Source organism: Grus americana, chromosome 1, assembly GCF_028858705.1.
Source record: "Grus americana isolate bGruAme1 chromosome 1, bGruAme1.mat, whole genome shotgun sequence".
Classification (NCBI taxonomy): domain Eukaryota; kingdom Metazoa; phylum Chordata; class Aves; order Gruiformes; family Gruidae; genus Grus; species Grus americana.
In genome coordinates this window covers 152,827,976-152,848,638 of record NC_072852.1, presented here as the reverse complement: position 1 = coordinate 152,848,638, position 20,663 = coordinate 152,827,976, and the positions used below count along the sequence as shown (strand labels likewise).

Sequence of the window (20,663 nt, the reverse complement as noted above, 5' to 3'; positions counted from 1 at the left end):
CGGCTGCCTTCAGCCCGCGGGGCAACAGGGCCCTGAGCGCCCCCGGGCCCACAGCGTAGGGCTAGCAGCGAGCGGGGCCTGGGGCTGAGCCGCAGCGCACGCACACGGACCCCTCCGGGTGATGACACACACGCTGAGCACGCACCCGCGGCCGCAAGGCGGATGTACGAACCACCACCCCGCAGCCGCGCACGGGCCCGCTCCTCACGCCTTTGCACGCGTGAAAACCAACCACCCACGTTCACGCAGGCATGCTTTCACAGATATAGCCATGCACGCACACGTACGTAAGCCTGCGTGCGTATTTATCACCGCTCGCAAGGCCTCGGGGGGGGGGGGGGGCCCGCGGGAGCGCGAGGGAGTACCTCTCGCTCTCGCGAGATCCCTCCCACCTCCGTCGCCGGGGCGCCCGCTGAGCTGAGCGCCTGTGTCACGTGACGGCGCCCGGGCGGGCCAGGTGACGTCACAGGCCATATGACCGGCCGCGGCCGTCGCTAGTCTCCCGAACGCGGTTCGCTGCCGCCGCTGCTGCTGCCGCCCCTCGCGCTTCTTCTCCGCGCTCGCGCCCCTTCTCCGTGCTCCCGCCGGCGCCCCCTCGCCTCCTCCCCTGCCCCCGCCATGGCTCGCGCTCAGGGCGCGCGGGGGCTGCTCGCGGCGGCCGCCCTGCTCGGTAAGGAGGGGGAAGGGGGGCGGGGCGACCGCGGCCTGTAGCGCCCGGCGGGGCGGCGCGGGGGGGTCACCGCGGCCTGGGGCGGCCCCGGGGACGGTGGCGCTGGACGCGGCACCCGCGCGCCGGCTGTAACTGGAAACCCGCCCGCCGGCTCCCACCTGCTGTTGCCATTCCGGGCCGGTAGCTCTGAGCCGGGGGGTCCCGGGCCTCCTGGCGGCGGCAGCGCGACACCCAGCTGGGCCGCGGCCCGGCCGGGGCGGGGGTCAGGGCCGCCTGCGGGGGTCCCCGGCTGCTGGGAGGCGACGGGTCTTTTGGGGGGGGGGGGGGGATGGGGGTCATCCCTCCCCGCACCGGGCCCCTGCGGCGCCCGGGACCCCCTGTCAGCTGCGGGAGGTACGGGGGGAAGGATGGAGGGAAGGCGGCGGCTGTGCTGTGCTGTGGTGGGGGAACGAACCGTGTGGCGCCCGGGAACGCTCATCTGAGCGTCTGCGCTGAATCCAGGGGCAGCGCTCCGGGAAGAACCTGGAATACACCTTTGCCTCTCACGAGGCATGGAAACGCAGGAACTACCGGTGGCGTTGCTCGGAAGGAGCTCTTTCTCTACAGGGCCTGTAATGCTCCCTTGCTGGCTGGCTTTCATCCCACAATATCTTGAGTGAAATCTGAAATGTGGCTGGAATAGAGAGATATCAGTGCCTTGATGAGAAGGTTTGTTAGTGCAACAAGACTGTTTTATGAAGAAGCGTGTCTTTTTACTGATAACTACCTTGCTTTAGGTTTCTCGCCTTGAAAGCTGCGTCACACGCCACTATCAAGTTTCTGAAACGTGACTTTGGCAGCAAAGGAAACTCCTTCAGCAGCTAGCAAAAATATTTCTGTTGAGAATGGTTATCTGCCGTCATTTTGGAGATTATGACAGCCTTTGAAACTCTTTTAACTTTTCTTTGGTGGTAAATATCTTTGTCATTGTTAACAGTACTTCAGTTTCACTGAGCCTGAAAGATGTCACTCACAAGGGGCGCTGAGCAGTTCAATTATCCAGCTCTTGCAAGCCAGTCTAGCCAGCAGAGCGACTTACAGTGCTATCAGTCTTGCTTTTTAGGATTGGCAACTTAAGTGGCATTGAACTGGTGTTATAGTGGGAATCCTTTGTATGGCTTGTCAAATATAGTTATGGCTTAAATCAAGAATTGCTTTTGTTTGTCTTATAATCAGCCTGCATAGTTTTTAAGTGGTACCAGACATAGTATTTTCTGGGACCGTAGTAGTCTTCCTCTCCTTTATTAGCAGTTACAAACATAATTCAGTGTGTTTAGCTTTGTCACTCTCTGGCATGTAGAATATGTTAGGTTGTTGCAGCTGATGCAACAGACTATTTTATTTTACTACAGAGTAACTATTTACTGACAAACAGGGCTTTGTACCAACATCTAGTAGCTGTGTGTTTCCACATAACTGTATCCTACAGTCCTGGGGAAAAACTTTGTGGTGCAAATAGAGACCCCTCCTTGGAGTACAGGTAGCCTCCACCATCTTCTGCTGGAGTGTGGGACCTGGGCAGTAGTGAGGGGAGAAGAATGAGTTATGAGATAATGAGAAGATATGAGCTAACTTCTTTAGATGTTTGCAGCCTTTTAGTCATCTGAGTGAACACTGATGAGGATAAGGTAATGATCACAGAAGGCTGAAGGATTAGCATGGGTGGGTCAGATGGGAAAGCTTGTTTGGCAATGCCTTGACTTTGGGACAATAGAAATTTTTTTTGCCACTCCAGATTACCTCACCACACCTCACTTGCTGTTTCAGTTTTCCATCCACACTGAGCAGCAAACCCTAAGCTGAATATTTCATACGCCAGCGTTAAGTATTTTGTGATGAATTTCCTCACAAATATCAAATGTGCTTATGGAATGAAAAAAGATTTAGGTAATACAGTGGTAAATACAGGGAAAGGGAGGCTATGGGAAATGAAGTACTTCCCCTCAAACTTAGCTGTTGCTTTTTGAAATATAAGGGAAGATGGTGCTCATCTGCTCTTGAACACAATGGGTCAGTTGGGTTGTGTGCCAAGCCCAACAGAACTGCTTGTGCTCTTTGAGTTCTAGAGCACCTATAGTTTTCTTCTATACTGAAACATAGACACATCGGGGAAAACATTTCTGAAAATCTAAGTTTAGAGTCAGGCATGGATTCAGTGAGTAAATAATGAAGTGCCTGAGATTTGAGGAAGGAAAAATTAGTTTGAAAAGGTAGTGTGATGCCATTTCAGAGTTATTGACACATAATCCACGTGTTTCTATTGCACAACTCCAGTCTGAAGGGGAATTTCAAACCTTGCTACCAATGTAGGGATAGTTGAGAGAAACTTGGATAATAAATTCCAACCAGTGAGTAATTTGGTGTTATATTGTTTTCCTCAGTTTTGGCATTGCTAGCTGTGTGGAACTGAAACCAAATATAAAGCAGTTTTGATGAAACATAGCCACTCTTACATTGTGTGACTTTCAAAACAATTGTTTTACCAAATGCTGCCCTTACCATAGTGTTTACTTGATAGCTTCTTTGAGTGTGTTGACACAGTCTCTATGGACCTGAATTTGTGTGCTAGTCCCAAGCCTGTTGTCATATGATAGGTTACTCAGCTTTGACTTGAGTGGCTTTTCTGACTTGTAATTTTTTACTTGCCGAGTAAGAACTCCGCAGGCTCCCTAACACACCGCTATTGAGAGATGCTCCTGAGGTTCCTGTTCAGACTGACTTAGAAGTTTCATTTTTGGTGTAACCGCCTACTAGATTGTTCTGTAGTGAATAGGATAATTTCTAATCAGTAGCAGACAATAAACTGAAGAATTACCTCTAGGTACAGAGGAACCCTACTCAAATAAAAGATGGCTATTTTATTGAGAAGTTAAGTACTATTGTCTCTGGTAAGCCTTTCTATATCTTAAAGATAACGTACTTCTAGCACTAAGAAGGCATGCCTCACCTTTGCTTGTTGCAGCTTAACTGCAGCAGTTTGTCTTTTCTCTCAAGTCAGACATGATTATTTAGAAATTCTTTGAGAAAGCCTCATGCCATAATGGATTTCTTGGTATTTGTTCTCTTAAGCTTGGCAGGAGACTCTTTTGGGTATGTGTGTGGCAGTATTTACAACAGCTATTTGAACACTTCATTGCATTATCTTAATCCTAAATTATAGGCCTGCTATTTTAAAATGTATCTTATGTTTTGGTAAATCAGGCTTCTGTGTCTTTTGTGCATCTGACTTCAAGATGAACTGGTATCCCTTTCAATCCAAGGCTAACAGTTTTGTAACCTTCTCTGTCACTTGACCGCACCACTGGCTGTCAGTACAACTTTTTCTACTGTAATTCAAAGTGTGAGTGTGTTAGTGGTGCCCTGGCAGTAGAGTACAGAATTTCAAATGCGGTTCAGCTCTGTGCAGTGGGCACTTGTGTAGCCATTCCCTCTCCAGTGCTCAGGCTTGAACGCAGTAGTCCACACTTAATACATTTAGTTTTCTTGCATTAAATTTCAGTGGCTTCTGACTCCTTACAAGGCAGAATTCAGTCTGTGTGTATGGGAACACCAGTATGTCTTTACTTTCCTTGACAGGGTGAGATCTACTCTCAATAGGACTAGGAGAGTGGTTTACTCAGGCAGTTGGTTTATTATCTTTTTCTAATATTCTCTCCTCTGGGGAGGCTTTCTCTTCAAGTTGTCAACACAGTGCTCCTTCCTCCAAAACACTGGGGCTGCCAGCTACCTTGAAGGATGTGGGTTAGTTGTGTGGTGTGATGCAGCAGCACTAACCAGAGCAAGTGCAAAATGAACTTGTGTGAATGCTGAAAAAGGTCTGGCCGCAGGACTTCAGACCTCCTCGTGGACTCATGTAATCAGCTGCTGTAGAGCTATCCCAGGACTTCCTTCCTCTAGATAGGAAACCATAAAGAGGCTTCATGTGACTAAACTTGATGCAATTGTGCAATTCTCTGGCCAAATGGCAAGTGTACAGCTTCTAAATAGCCTTTCCTTTATGATGCTTTTGTACTTTTATAAATTTGTTTATAAAGACAGAGGTTATTAATCTCCAAACTTGATTTGAGAAACAAAATGTTTACTGCCTTAATGGAAATCAACAATATCAAAAACATAATCTGAGACTGCATGAATTTGTCCCTGTTAATTGGCAAGGATATATTTTTCTAGGGTTGAATCAGGAACTTGATATAATCAGGTGCTGCAGTTGCACAAGTGAAGCTGATTCTCTTTTCCCTTAAAGTACTCTCATCCATCCTTGAATTAAGCTCTGTTCCCCCTTTCCACCACTGTATTTGTGTTCAAGCATGTCCAGCAGCAGTTGAAGTGAGTCCAGCCTTGTCTTTCATGCTATGCTTTCCAAAAAGCCAGTGCTCAGTCTTCTGAGTCCATTGCTGACAGGTAAGTATAAATCATAATTTTATGAAGACCATCTTGTTTCACAGAAAGTGGTTCATACATAAAGTCTGTCAAGGGATTTTCCTGCTTTCAGTTGCTCCCCAGAAATGTTAGGGTTGGTAAGTAGTGTGATCTTTCAAAAATATATTATTTTTTAAGTTCTTGTTTTTTCTGTACTATCCCAAGGTAGTATAAATCCTGGATCGTAAGCAAGTGATTTTGACTTGGCTTTCTGAGAAAGGACTTGTACCAGGTGTCCTTCTGGGAGTGGTGCTTACATTAGAAGACAAGTAATTAGAGAGTGTAACTCCTCAGGGATTTTTCCATTCTCTTCTCTGGCATAGACTTAGGAGTCTGAAGTGGTGACTAAGGTCGCCACTTTGTTCACAAAATGGCACTGAGGTGACAGGATCCTTCTGAACTGAGTAAATTACTGGGCACTTCTCTTCCCATGTACAAGGGAAAATAAACCTTCTTTAGATAAGAACCTGAATTTCTTATCTCTTTGGATTAATGCCCCATAGATAGCAATGTTTGCTGTGTACATGCTAAGAAATCTGGGCAAAGGTGCAGGGCAACACAGCACTACTGTAGCTTAGGTACAGAGTGATTGTGTAGTGCCAGTGTCCCTTAGCAAGCATCCCTTACCTTTGGAGTACAGCTGTGCAGTAATTATGGGCTAGGCCGTAGCTGAGCAGAGTCTGATGTGTATGACCAGGCTGTGGGTGTCATACTCTGAACCGCTGTCATGGCACTTGTTGGGAGCGCTTAGCTGGGCAACGCGGCAACCGTGGTTTTCTTCCCTAACGCCTCACTGTAACTGCAAACAGCCCCATCTACTAGATACCTGCATCACTTAAACTACTGATGATGTGGAAATATGTGTCCAGGTGGATTTGGATGGCTTGCTGTCCTTTCTTCCAAGAGGGAGGCAGAAAAATACTGCAGTTTTTTATTTATGCAGGAAATACGAATATAGTAACAAAACCTAAGTTATATCAAAGTAGCTTTTGTGTTTGAGATCCTTATTGTCAATGTTCCATGTTTCTAAAACTTGGAGACAAAGTAAATCATTAACTATAGTAACTGAAGTCCTCTTTGCAAGCAGACAGTGTAAACAATTGTCACTAATATATGCTTGCTTTTTTAAAGCACAACAACCATTAATCTTTCCCCTTTAGTAGGTTTCCATTATATGGGAGAGTAACCCAAGGGTAGCTGGGCTTGACTAATAGGATTTCAATTATGAAAAGGTTGAAGCCTGAAAGCATCTTTGTGGTCAAGAGATGGGAAATTCTGCCATTCTAAAAGCAGTATTCAAAAGGGTTCAGACTTAGATTGTTCAAATGTGCTAGATTGTTTTGTTAGCTTTGTATTTTTCAGTTTATAACAAACTTAACTTTTTGAGGTAGATTGCTTTAAGACAGATTGTTATGCAACCAAGAAAGTCTTAGTTTTGTTTGACTTGTTTATTGTATCTCAGAGCATTAATACACTCTGCTTGGGTTTTTGATGCAGGTATGTTAGATAAGGATGGATGCTGGATTTAATTCAAGTAACATACCTAGCTTTGCTTCAACAGTTTTACCTTCAATCTTTTCTTGTATGAAACTATAATTTCAGAAATGAGGTATAAAGGGAGAGGTTATCTTATGATTTTCAATTGAAAATATGCAGCTAGAATAAATATATAAGCAGCCTTTTTTTGGAATCTATTGGAATACAAAGGAAGCATCTGAACTAAGTGAAATTTCTTTGATGCTAGTATATTTTTGGTGATTGCTCTACTAGATACCCATAACATAGTACTTCCAACCAAATGAATAACGAACATTACAAAACTTACCTTTTGCTATTGAAAAGTCGAGGACTTGACAGTGGAAATCTGAAGTACTGCACTTGCTCTACCACAGGTAGTTTTCAAATAGGGTGCTGCAGTTTATTAAGAAGAGCATTTAAAGTCTGAAGTTAAACTGGAGGTTGTGTCGATTTTTTGTGTTAAATAGCAAAGAACGATATTGTTATCAGAAGTACAAGCAATATTTTCAATGTGCAGATATGCCATGATAAAATTGAGCAATACTTTATGTAACTTCATTAGAAGTATTCCTAGGACAGATTGATTCAATATCAGTTTGCTTTTCTGTATTCTTGACGTTTTGACTGTAGGCTCTTACTATTTGTGGTACTAGTGATGATTCATGCATTAATCACTAGTTGACACTGCAACTGCCTTCGCAAGCTCAACAGCTGCTTTCCTGCCAAACCCGGCGAGCTGTTCCTCTGCCTTAAACTGGCTGGAGCAAAGAGTAGGCAGGATCTCCTTTCCTTCGTTGTCTCAATTTGTTCTTCAGTGGGTTCCTGATAATTTTTTCTTTGCCTCTATGTCCCTCATGTTTCACTCTTTCATCTGCATTACTCCAAGAGCATGGGGGCAGATGATGCTGCTGCGCAGCACACTCTGATCGCTATCCTTGTGCAAGTCGGCTTATTCACAGTGAAACGTCCCTCTTGCCACTTCATCGAGGACAGCTCAGTGTCTCGTGCTTGATGCATCCGTCTCGTCGCTGACTCTGCAAATCTAGCTGCTGCTGAGCAATCTTAAGGAATGGGGGTTTATAGCATTTGTTCCACACTAACGAATTCAGGATTCATATTGTGGTATGAACTTAACCTTGCAAAAATCTAGTCGTTATACAGGTGGTATTTTTTTACTGATTGTTCATACCCCTTATTTGCTATTACTTAAACCCACTGAGCTCTTCGTTTCCAGAATCAGTCTTCCATTTGGTGCTTTCTGGTACCTCTGCATTGTCTTTTGTTGTTCTCTAAATCATCTGTAATGGGCAGGTGTGTCCCATTTACCTTCAGGTCAGCAACGTTTTAATTGTTTTTCAGTCTTTTCTTTCCCCTGTATTTCTTTTTAAAACTGATTTTTTTCCTCCTTTTATTCTTTTACTGCCTATTACTTGTTTATTTTTAGCTTTAAAGTTGCCAAGTTTTTTTTAACAGCTATCAAATGAGGGAGTCAGCAGGCACACTGAAGATTTCTGTTCTAGCATGTTTTCCATTGTAGTGTCAGTTCAAGTATGCTGTGCTAGAAATCTTCAAGAAAGTGTAAGCAGCTTGTTCTTGAGAAAACGAGTACTTGGGTAAAATGTAAACAAGTTCCAGATGTAAATTTAATTGAAAGCAACTTTGCAAATTGAAACTTCCATGTGGAGGAGCATCAATTATTTCTAGCATTGCACTGAACTGCAATAAATAACATTTTCTTTCTGAATGTATGTTCCTTAGTGAACATTGAGCTGGACATAAAGTCAAAGGTAGGACAGTTTTGCTTTGAAACAATCAGTTTTCTACACTATCCATTCTTAAGCAATTTCTTTTTTCTATCTGTAGTTTCAAGTCTAGACTCTTTAAACAACTGGGTAAAGTGTATGAATTCCACTTTTATGTTTTTGGCCCCCTTTGGTGCTGGAGGAAGTTATATTGTTGCTAAGTGGAAGGCACAAGGGAAAATACTTGCTGGGTGCCAGAGAAACTGTTTCCAACGTGTTCCTGTAACTGAAGTGCCTTCAATGCAAGTCCAGCTGGCAAAAGTCCATTTTTTTTCTAATAATTGTCATAATAATTATCTTAATACAATTGTATGCACTATAGTTTTGTAGTGAAAAGTTTTAAAATTGGGACTTTGCTTTTTTTAAGACTTCTTGGGGAGGGAAGCCAGCTAATGGTAATCCCTCAGCTGGATCTTTTTGCTGTATCGGTAATTGAATGGATGAGCATGTTTGACTCTTTAAAGCTTATTTGCTTGAAATAGTGGTTTATGTCTTGCAGCTGCTTTTTTTCAGGTTTTTTGCAAGACTCAGGTTGTTGAAAATGCAAGCTGATAAAGTGCTAGCATGAAAATGGTGCAGGTTTTTTGCAGTGAGGCTTGCTTCAGAAGTGTATGTGGTGACAAACTGAGAATGAGAAAAAGAAAATGCTCTACAAGAAAGAGCTTGGGATACCTTGGTATGATTTCAGATACAGGAACATTGTCCAGTTAACCCTTACGACAAATGAAGTATGAGATAACCAGCTTTCTGGCTGTATCCAACCTGTTGCAGCACGTCCCCTAGGTGAAGCTTCATTGTCAGTGGATGCTGGCTGAAGCCCATGCTGCTGTTGGAAAGGATGATCCTATGCTCCTCTCACCACGTGTTCTTACCCTTTTAAGTCAGTACTAGTGTGGTCAGTTGTACTAGTGCTCTGAGCACTGGGGGGGGGGCAAGTTGGGGAAAGAACATGCTTTTGTCAGCCACTCAGTCTGAGGTTAGCTTAAACTGGTCAGGAAAACATAACCTCAGTCTGTCAAGGTCTTGGCCCCCAGCCTCCTCTCAAGTGCAGAGAGTGTGATGACAGTAAAGAGAAGTTCTCCTGGCAAGGGTGGCACGCTCTGTCATGCTATTTTTGGCAGTCCCTCCAAAACATCTGCAGTCAATCTGAGCTTTCTAAATGCTGCATTCAGCGCATGTGCAGCTGAGTGTCCTGGTACAGCAGGAATGAAGGCTGTGTGCTGTGCTGCAGGGGGAAGGCTGAGTGCTATAGGCATGCAGGATCAAATATGCTAAGTCTATTCCGGCTGAAGCTTGCAAAATAGTTGCTGTGTAGGGTGAACACAGAGTAGCTGCCTTGAACGGTATGACTGGTGTTTGTTGCAAGTTTTTCTTAGCCTCTGAGGACCTGGCATGTTAACAGTTTTGGTTTGGGTGGCTTTGTCTTGTTATAAATGGGGTGTTAAATTTGTCCTCTGTGTGTTAGTGGTGTTGGAGCTAGTCTAGAGACTGTTAATGCCTAAGTTTCCAAACTCAACTGCTGTTTAGGATGTACAGTTGTACGTATCTGTCTCTTTGGGATCAAAAAAAGCCAAACTTATGTGACACCAAATTAACCACTTGTCATTCTTACCAGGCTTTTTACAGGCTTTCTCTTCATTTGAGGTGAAAGATTCAAGTGGTAAGGTCTGCATAATCGCTGATCTGACAGTAGCCTTCTCAGTGGAATACAAAAGCAATGGGCAAAAAGAGGTAAGGGAGTATCTCACTGCTTGTCTCTAACTTGGATTTATAAAACGTGTGCTATTTCTGCACGTGCACAGTATTTAAACTTTGAACAAATATTTAAGCATGAAAAACTGCTTCAGCAAAGATTTCCCCCTCCCAGTTACGTTGCATCAACTGTTCTTTTACTGATGTTTCTTCTAATTAAACAAGGTTAAGGCTGCCTGAAACCACCACAGAAAATACATGTGTGAAATTACTCTCGTGACTGAAATTCCACACCAGTCCTATTGGTAGCTACAATGGCTTTCATTGGAACTGTAAAGGCAAAAATGCTACCAGTTGTGTTTTGGTGAACTTGGTCCTACCTACGTGGACTAAATCTGAACTGAAATGGCCATTGGCATGTAGCTTCTAAACGTCCCTGAAATCTGTGATCTTCTCACTTAGCAAATCTCTAACTTTCAGTGTATCTACAGACTAGTGCAGTGCTTAAAGTTGTTCCATATTAACAGCAAAAGCCTGTTAATGGAAAATTAAGAATTTTTATTTGCAAATACTCTGCTTTTCAGTTTACTTTTTTCTCTCTTTACTACTGAACAGGAGTTCTGGATTATTTGTAATCTCATTGCAGTTGCATGTTTTGAGGCACTCTTGTTGATTTATTTTTTTCCCCTAGCCATCAGTGTAATGTGAGATTAAAAAAATCTAACTACTTTGCCAGCAGTGCACTTGCTGTGTGTGAGCTGAGCTGAGAGTTATATTGCATAGTCCACTTTTTCAGTGGTGCTGATGGTCTGAAATCCTCTTGATACTGGTATGCAAGTTTGCATTCAGAGGTGACTGCTTTCATAACATGCTTTTGGCTGTTTCTTCTTGTAAGCAGTAGGTTCAAAACTTTCCAGTAAACATTGTATTGGTCTTCAGGTACCAAGTCACTTCTCAATACGTAATAAACTCAAAGTGTTATAGCTAAACTATCTAGGCTATACCATTTGCTTTTGCTCTTACTCAGTTGTACTACAAGAAGCAAAGCTTAAATTCTCCCATTTTTCACATGTCCAGTGTGCCAGATTTGATTATCCTAGTACAGAAGTACCTGCAAATTCATAGTGCTAGTTTAGGGGGGGGGGGAAGTCCAAGAGGTGCTGTGACTATATACTGTTTTGTGCTCAAATGTCAGAGAACAATATTCTTAGAAATCCAAGTGCCAGTAACATGCTATTTGCTATATACAGGTGTATAAGTAGACATCTTACAGCATATATGAATGTCAGCTGTATGTTTTGTAACAGTTTCATTGGATATTTAAAAAGCAGTAAGGAATAGCTGTTACATCATCCCATTTACATGTGTTTTGTTTTCTACCCCACAGTTTGCACGCTTTTTTCTTCCACAAAATGCTACAGTAGAGCCACAGAGCTCCTGTGGTAAAGGTAACACATCTCATCCGATTCTGCTATTGGGTTTTGGAGCAGGCCATTCATTAAGCCTGAATTTCTCAGAATATGCAGACAAGTACCAAGTTGAAGAGCTAGTTTTCCACTACAATCTGTCAGATGCAACTTTATTCCATAATTCAACTGCAGGTAAAACAAAAACTTCCTGTTCTCATTGTGTAACCCTTCCAGATGTAATACTGATTTGTTTCTGCAAATACTGTTACATACTAATGCTGTGTAATCTTTTTTTTTTAACAGAAGTGAAAAGAGTATCTCAGAAAAACATTATTCAGGCATCTTTGGGCACACAATACAGATGCATCAACTTCAAGCACATCAATATGAAGAATGTGAACATTACTTTTAGCAATGTTACTTTGGAAGCCTATCTCACAAATGGCACTTTCAGTATGAACAGTAGGTATCTTGTAGCAGAAAATGTACTTGGTGAGCTAGTATTTCCAATAATAGATTATTTCTTTTTAAGTCCTGACTCATCATATTTAGGCAGGTACAAACTGGATCTAAAGCTCAGATAGCAGCATCTTTTGAAATGTATTAGAGAACGTTCCTTCTGTTCATGAGTACTTATGGGTGTAAACACGTGCTGCAGTAGGCCAGCTGGGCTCATGACCAAAATCCTAGTTTAAGAAGTATCTGATAACTTCCAGATACTATTCCTCTATCAAAGTAGTTTGAACTAGTTACTGTGTGCTCTCAGGAAAATTAGTGATATAATGGCAGACAATAGAGAACTGGTCTGTAGGGAGCAGATATGTACATCTTCCTATGGGAGGCCTTACAAGCTATTACAGTGATGTTCTTTCTCTGTCAGACTCAATTGCAAAATGACTTTTCATCCTGATTGCTTGTATTGAAAAATGTTTTGGAATTTCACTGCTATAATGATTAGAAGACAAACTACTTCATCGTGTGTTTGTCTTTTGCTTTTGTGGCAATGCTTCAGTTTACATGGCCTTTGGTGTTTGATCACCCTGGTATCTTAGGGTGATCTTTGCCTTACTTTTGGGGAAAGTAAGAAGTCTGATCTTCTCTGGGAAATGTAGAACTTTTTTCTTTCTTATGCTGTTAATCCCATCTATGCACCTGTTGAAATGAATCTTAAAAACTAGGGTAGTCAGTGCTGGCATGTGATGGATACATTGAACAGGTGCCTTCTACAGGAGTATCTATACGTTGTCCTTGAAAAATACCTTGCCTGACACATGATAATACTGGAGGTGACTTCTTTTATGGCCACCTCACATGACTGGCTCAGATTTCAGTGTGTATCATTCTCTTGATCAGTCTTTTCCATTCAGTGAGCTAGTTTGCAGCAAAGATGTTGACCTACATTTGTAGTTAAAAAAAAACCAAACTGATTTCTATTACTCCAGTCTTCAGAACTGTCTCATTTTTTTAAATATGATATCTTGATCCAGTTACTATACTCGATAAGTATAAGTGATCAGTTATCAGCAGGCTTGAACATAAGCCATGGTATTGGAAAAGCTATTTTTTAACTTCTATAAACTTCAGTAAAATCTCCCTACTGTGTAATAATTTTTCTTTTAACACCACCTATTATCTGTTCCTACATAGTCCTTTGGTTAAAAAAAAAAATCAATATTGCATTTTTTCAGGAGGATGTTCCTTATGCAACACAAGTTTGTCAGCATTTCCTTTCTTTTCTATTCCTAATTACTATTCTTTTTTTAGATCAATATAAAAACTTTAATTTGCCAGGATGACTTCCCCAGAGTTGCTTTTCTCCATCCTGTGGTATCACTGTCTTGATTTATTTGGTTTTTTGTTAGTTTTCCACATTCCTATTATCCATACTGCCGTGCTCAGTTTTTTTCTTTAAATTATCATCCCTAAGTTTTTATTACTGTCTTGGGACTGCACCCAGATGTGTTTTTATTCCTACTGCACAATGAGCTATCTCTTTTTCTTTTATTATTCAGATGGTTAAATAATTCTCACTTTTTTTTTAATCTTGACCCTGAAATCACCTTGTTCTGTCAGCTAGTTATTGATAAACTTTAGATCTGGAATTCTCCCTTAACTTTTTTTTTTTCCCCTGCAACTCCTTCATTAGTGGATATTTCTGCTGCTGATCAGGGTGAGACTCACTGAAGGGAAGAGGAGTCAGTATTCTGTGCATCACTAGTAACAGTAACTTCTGTCAGCATACCTAGAAGTTAGTGACTGAGGTTATGGCAGTGATTATCTGCAGCTCTGAAGAAAAGGAGGCTTTGATTTTATCTGTTGTCAGTTTTGTCATCTGCTGTCCTATAGCTGTCAGACATAAGAATTTGTTTCATCTTCACATCTGCCTTGAGTTACTAAGAGCTACGCTGTAAATCATTCAGTAAAAATACTGTATCAAAACTTCACCTAGGACAAACTTCCACTGGAAGTGATTTGGTTGTTTCCATCTCTAACTTGAGTGAGAGGCTGTATGTGTTGGGGTCTTGCAGACGGAGGGAAGTTCTCCACTGAAGTACTAAGTAAAGCTGCTGTTTGGTTTATTGGTTAGGAAACTAACACTTTTGGGGACCTGACTAGTATCTATTCAGTCTACAAAAGATAAAGTCACTCCTCCGTTCATCCAGCTTCCCTTTGCTCTTTGACTTTTCAGAAATGGAGTTGAAGTAGGAAAGTGTGCTATGTTGGGAGTCTGTGTGACTTCAGAAGGTGTGATTAGAGTTCCTGTTTTTTGAGTGATAATCAAAAGTTAAGTTGCTGTTTAAGTTCAGAGGCTATTTTTTAAGATATCTAGCATCTGCAAGGTATGTATGGATTAAATTTTAGAAGTAGGCCCTTTGAGTCAAAATGGACTGCTGCTGCAGTTGTTGCTGTCCTTATAAAGTTGCAAGTTGTTATCCCTGACATGTGGAGCTGACCTTGGCTTGAAACATGGAAGCCTCTACTACAGTAATGTCTTTGTTGTGACCTTTGGTTTTGGCTGACATGTTCAATGCAGGAACCTTCTTGGCTCCCACATCAAGTTAAGATCTTGCTGGCAGGTGTTTCTGAGTACTCTGGCAAATAAATCAGAGTCACTGTGCTTTCTCTCTCCTTTTGCCTTGGAAGTTGCTGGATGAAAAGAGAAGGCAGGCTTACACATTTCCCTGCCCCTTGTGCCCCTGGTGGTGACTGGCTACTAATGCAGGACTAAAGGCAGGATGGACATGAGAGGATATAGCAGAACATTTGCCATCAGAAGCAGTGGCTTAGAATCCCTTTGTTAAGGCTAGAAGAGCAACAGGAAGTCCAGCAGTATCTTAATGTTACTGTGGGTATTGCCAAAATAATGACAAGGGGGCCTCACAATGTGGTAGTGTGAGGGAGGGAGGGGAAGGAGAACACCATGTCTCCTGGGAGACCACTTCTAACAGCGGGCAAGAGAACTGTTCCTCTGCTTCTAGCATGTGAGTGCCCAGACTGTTTGAGGGTTAGTCATCTCTCTGAACACATGGCAGGAACACTGGCTCTGTCAGTATAGCACTACCTTACTTATCCTGACTTGATGGTGAAGTGAAATGACATACATGAATAAAAGCAGATGCCGTCACTGTGAACTTCTGTAAATAACAGCAGAGGTGTCATTTTCACATGCCAGGCCTTAAAAGTGTCTCAAACTTTGCAGCAAGTGTTTAGGTAATGCTTTACCATCCTGTTTCTCAGCTTTTATTATCTCCTGTTAGGAAAAGCTACTTGAAATTGTGTTGTCCTTCCCCTTGAGGATTCAAAAGGCAGAGCATCCCACAGCTTCATTTTGTTTGGTAATGACTGTTTTTCTTTCTCTCCAGAGACAGAATGTGCTGAAGATATGGTCTCCACTACTGCTGTAGTGCCTACGACTCCTAAACAGACTACTAGCCAGGTTCCAACAACTAGCCCAGCACCAAGTGCATTGCCCTCAAATCCTGCAGTTGGAAAATACAATGTGACTGGTCCAAATGGAACCTGTGTCCTTGCCTACATGGGCTTACAGCTTAATATCACCTATCTAAAAAAAGATGAAAAGGTAATTTTTTTCTTTCTTCAGAATCCTCCTTTGGGGAAAACTTGGTAAATTATCATATGCTAACTTTGTTTCTTTAAAAATCCAAGTTCTTTGTAGTGTTCATCCATGATTGTCCTTGATTTGAGTTGCTTAACTTGGACTAGACTAGGGACAATTCCAACAGATCTACTGAAAGTGGTCATTAAAGATTTTTCCATTCAGTAAGAGTACTAAACTTGTCTGTGAGATCCAGTAAGTGTATAGGGCCATTCCACAGAAGTAGTAAAAATCATCAAGATATGAGTAGGGAGAATCCTATTATCAAAGATGCCATCTAAGTAAGATTTTTAAACTGTTAAATAAAATACAGGAATTTGGCCTGAGGCACCTGAATGAAAACAGTGAATGAGAATTAGAAGGGAAAATTATTACTGCTGTAAAACTGGATAGGCTTGTGACTTAACTTCCAGCCAGTACCAATGAGGCTTGGGCTTGACTTTAATGCTTAAGAGCTACTTAATGGCTGATTTTAACAGAAAAAATGCTGCGCAGTTTATGTAAGATCCAGCCCTGGCATAAGGTTCTTTCCCTCCATCGTCAATGCAAAGCCCAGCTTGCCAGCCCCGTGGACAAACCTGTTACCCGCCAACTGGTAAGGCAAAGCTGTGAGTGGAATCCCAAAGGGACTGCTGGAGGGCCTCAGTAGGAAACAGTGACCAAGGGCGAGCAAACCTTGATGTTCAGTAGAGCTTTGTTAGAAGGACCTTTGATCACAAGCTGCTTTACCCTATCCTGTGGTGAGTATCTGAGGTAACGAGGGCAAGTGCAGGCAAACAAATTACGGCTGCTTTTGTTGAGCTTAACTTGGATCTTAGTGATAAGGGACCTGGTGTGAGGAGGGTGGTATCTGTATGGGATTTAGCTGCTTAATGCTGTATGTGGTGGTGGTGCAAAAGAATCTATTGCGTTTATTTGTTATGAGTGAGAGGTAAAATCGTGAGCACTGATAGCTGGTGTGTGGCTGTACTGTAGCTGGTTATGATGGACTGTGTTTTAGCCACCTTAATGGTGTGAAATTCCCTAAGCTGTGCCCTGCAGCATGGCATTCTTGCTCTGCTGGAACAGCTGATTTCTACTGTAACAACCAGCGAGGAGCTGGCAAATAGGTTTTCCAAAGTCACATGAGGGTCAACTAAGAGCTACTGAAGGTTTCTGTTGGATGGTTCGGTAAGTGCATTTAGCCTGCAGCCTTCTGCAGGTACAGGACAGTATAAAATCACGTACCATGGGCAAAGCTAAAGCATTTTAAACTGAAATGATGTGCGAGATGATCATGCTTACAGGCAGTTCCCTTGATTCTGTCCAAGCAGTATTTTATAGCTTGTTGCCCCTCTGTAGTGGTGGTTACTGATGTTTTTCCGTGTGCTGCTAGGACCAAAGAAGCTTAGTGTGGGGAAAGCAGCAGGTTATTGGCCACAGCCAGTAAGGGCTGCAGAAAGCTTTGTTAGGCCTGCAAAGATGCCCTTTGTTCTCTATACCAGCCTGGTAACTCAGGTGCAGCTTATGCCAGCCTGTAACCTGCACATATATGTGCCTAGTTGTCTGTAAAATGTGTGGGCAAACACAGTATTGTATGCATGAGTACAAGCTAGCAGTCGACTGAACGTACAGTGATGTATTAGTCTTTTCCAGTGTCATAATCGATCCTCTTATCTTGTAGATGGGATTGGATTTGCTGAATTTCATACCACATAATACAAGTTCTTCTGGGACATGTGACAATACATCTGCCATCTTGAATCTGACTTTTGAGAAGACAAGAGTTATCTTCCGCTTTGCATTGGTGAGAATCTAGACAAAGTGTGTAGGGTCTGCAGGACTTCTTGTGGGAAAACTAACCGGGGCAAGTACAAAAGACAAAAGATGCAACTAGGGGCAAGGGGAGTAAATAATTCCTTTGGTTTTAATACTAGGATTTACAGGGTTTAATACTTGGTAACGGTTGTGAGGAAAGAATATATGCATGTATATATAGACAGACATTATTTTGTCTGGAATGGGAATTTCTTTTAAGATTATATTGCCTACTCTGTAAAGATTCTTGCCCAAACTGGGAACGGTTCTCCTGTAGCAGAGGAATAGCCAGTGACAAATGGGCATCTCATCTATTTGCACAAGTCTGGAACTGGTCTTAAGTCCTCATTAATACTCTGTGTACAGCCCAAGAGTCATGTGTGCTTGTCTCAGGGACTCCTGTGATGGTTGGAAATTCTGTTCCCTGCAGTCCTGCTCCAGTGCTGTATTAGACTTGTCTACCCTTGAGGGCTGAATCCACTGTGTGGTTGGATTCATGCCACTTTTAATACTCGCGTGGTTGATCAAATGCGATCACCTAGACCTGTTGCTATTAAATGACTCTCCACATTTACGTGGGGTACTGAGTTGCTTTAAGGCTGTATCTGTAGTGCAGGTGAGATTGTTGCACTAGCCTGGGTGGGACTATACCTTTACAGTTAGCAGTCTGAGGGGTGACAGTCCCCCTTTCTCTACCCTTCTTCCCTACTCCAGAGTAAGTTTCCGGAAGGTGCATACCTTCTGTAGCTTTTCTCTCTAAAAGTGCAACTAAGCCTGCCCTTTGGATGCTAATCCCAGTTGTGGACTACCCTTTGAAAAACCTATCTCAAAATGCATGCAGAATTGAACTGGAATGTTAACAGCTTATGTTGTACATTGTTAGCTTAAATGACAACTACTGGTTTGTTTTGGTTTTTTTTTTTTGAAAGAATGCAAGTACTGAAAAATTCTTCCTGCAAGGTGTGAATGTAAGCACAACTCTGCCTTCTGAAGCAAAAGGTAGGGACTAGTCTACTTTCAGTCAATACTACTATAAATATTAAGGGTTGCTTGCATTAAATAACGTATTAGAAATGTTGGGGGTGAATGCATTGAATTTAAGCTCTATGAGCTTACAGCTCTTCAGGATTCTGTAATAAGACTTTCTCTTACACAGTTCCAAAGTTTGAAGCATCGAACAACAGCATGAGTGAGCTGAGAGCTACAGTAGGGAACTCATACAAGTGCAGTGCAGAGGAGAATCTCCAGGTCACAGACAAAGCCCTTGTCAATATATTTAATGTTCAGATCCAGGTTTTCAAGATTGATGGAGACAAATTTGGGGCAGGTAAGAGGTTTACATTTGGGGGGGAACCTAAGATTTGTGAAGTGCACTTTGATATAAACATATAATACTCTGCAGTTGAATGTCAGCTTGTGGGTGCCATACTTAGTCTCTGCATGGCCCTGTTACAGATGTTGTGGGGTGTAGTGTGAGAAGTGTATAAAAAGCTTTGAAATACTCAAGACTTGTTCCTTGTGGTGCAGGGAAGAGTCAGGGAAGAGTGTTAACTTTCCCTCCTAACCATGTGCAGACAGTAAGAAAGGGACAAAGTTCTGGGATGTTCCTGACTTTCTTAGTTAATGCTGTCTTTTGTGACTGTGGTTAAAGCAAAACGGCTAGGGGAGGAGCTGTGTGGATAGATTTACAAGGGCTAAGTTTGTGTGTGACAGTAACAGCTCTTGAGAAGGAAATAGATGTTATACATCTTTATATTGTGCATACAACTAGTACTAGAAAGACTTCATCCTGAGTGATCATAGTTAGTGGACCTGGCTTGCTTTTGGTTGTTGGCAAGCTAAGCTAGAAGTTCACCTGAGCCAGTTTTATCTTTGTGCTGAGAGCAGAAGCTTGAAGTGCTGGATGTAGCCATCTGTTGTGTGCTAGTACCTAACACAGATTTCTTTCTCTCCCCTCAGTGGAAGAATGTCAACTGGATGAAAATAACATGCTGATCCCTATAATAGTTGGTGCAGCCCTTGCTGGTCTTGTTCTAATTGTCTTGATTGCTTACTTGATTGGCAGAAAGAGGAGCCATGCTGGATATCAAACAATTTAATGACTTGCACTAAAACCCAGTGTAGACGAAAAGCAATTGCAGGAAGCTGGGAAAAAACCCCCACACACTTCCCCTGAGCTAAGATTGATATTGTAAGGGAACACCTTTTCTTGCAAATTGCTGCTTCTTAAAGTCTGCTTTATTAAATGTGAAATCATCTTGCAGCATTAAACTATGCACAAAAATAACTTCTGAAAATTCTGGTGTTTAATTTTGCTAACTAGTTTAAATATTTACCCACCTAGAAACAAGCTAAAAGTTTTTAAGGGTGCTTTTTTGGAATTGGCACAAGGTAATGTCAGCTTCGAGAGGGATGTTGCTAATTCACACTGACTCAATTTCAGAACTCTTAACAAAGGGAAAAGGTTCGTTCTTCATACTGCTGCCATCCAGCAATGATGTTAATTATACTGATGATGCATTTAAAGAAATTTAATAACAACTGACAAAATTGAAATTTCAAATCTAAACTCCACCTTGTCTCTTAGGTGTGTATTTTTTACTAAGCTTTAAACTCAATGCCTGGCATATGCAGGGTGTGAACAACGCAATACTCAAACCTTACAGGAACTCTTTATGATTGGACAACTCCCCTGTTTGATATTTTTGATGCTCTGCCAGCTTGTTAGGAGCTGGTACTTTTTTAAAATGGGTGTTATTTTTATTTACGTTTTTTTGTAAAGTGATTTCAGTTTCTTCTGTTGGAAGGTCCAGAGAGATCCTGTTACTGCACATGTGTACAATATAGATCTCAATCTGCTGATTCTCTTGCTTTAAACTTGGCTGGGGGGTTGTACACTTCAAGGATCAGTTCTTATGTATGCATTGCCTGTAACAATGCTAATAAAGACACTTTTTTCTGTATATCTTAGTGTTGCTGTTCACTCTTAAAAACATTTGACCATTTGGTAAGTGCTGAAGTCTTGGTTTGGCTCTAGTTTGGAAGCTTTAAACAATCCTTAGTGAGGAGTTATGTTAATTTTTTTTTTCCTCTCTGTGGCACAAAGGTGAGGCTTTAACTGTGTATGTTTTGGACTTTGTGCTTGGAAACAGGCAAAGCTTCTGTGTATCAGTAACCTGAGATCTGGAGAAGATAACTCT

General features: G+C 42.0%; 1 protein-coding gene across 1 annotated transcript; it reads left to right on the top strand.

Moving 5' to 3' along the window:
- Nucleotides 1-451: 451 nt before the first annotated feature.
- LAMP1 (lysosomal associated membrane protein 1) lies at nucleotides 452-20,426 on the top strand. Its single transcript, XM_054801824.1, has 9 exons — nucleotides 452-670; nucleotides 10,064-10,179; nucleotides 11,528-11,741; nucleotides 11,853-12,011; nucleotides 15,413-15,630; nucleotides 17,330-17,452; nucleotides 18,393-18,462; nucleotides 18,620-18,790; nucleotides 19,423-20,426. The coding sequence occupies exons 1-9, from the start codon at nucleotides 619-621 to the stop codon at nucleotides 19,560-19,562; spliced, it is 1,263 nt and encodes a 420-aa protein (XP_054657799.1). The 5' UTR covers nucleotides 452-618; the 3' UTR covers nucleotides 19,563-20,426.
- The last annotated feature ends 237 nt before the right edge of the window (nucleotides 20,427-20,663 follow it).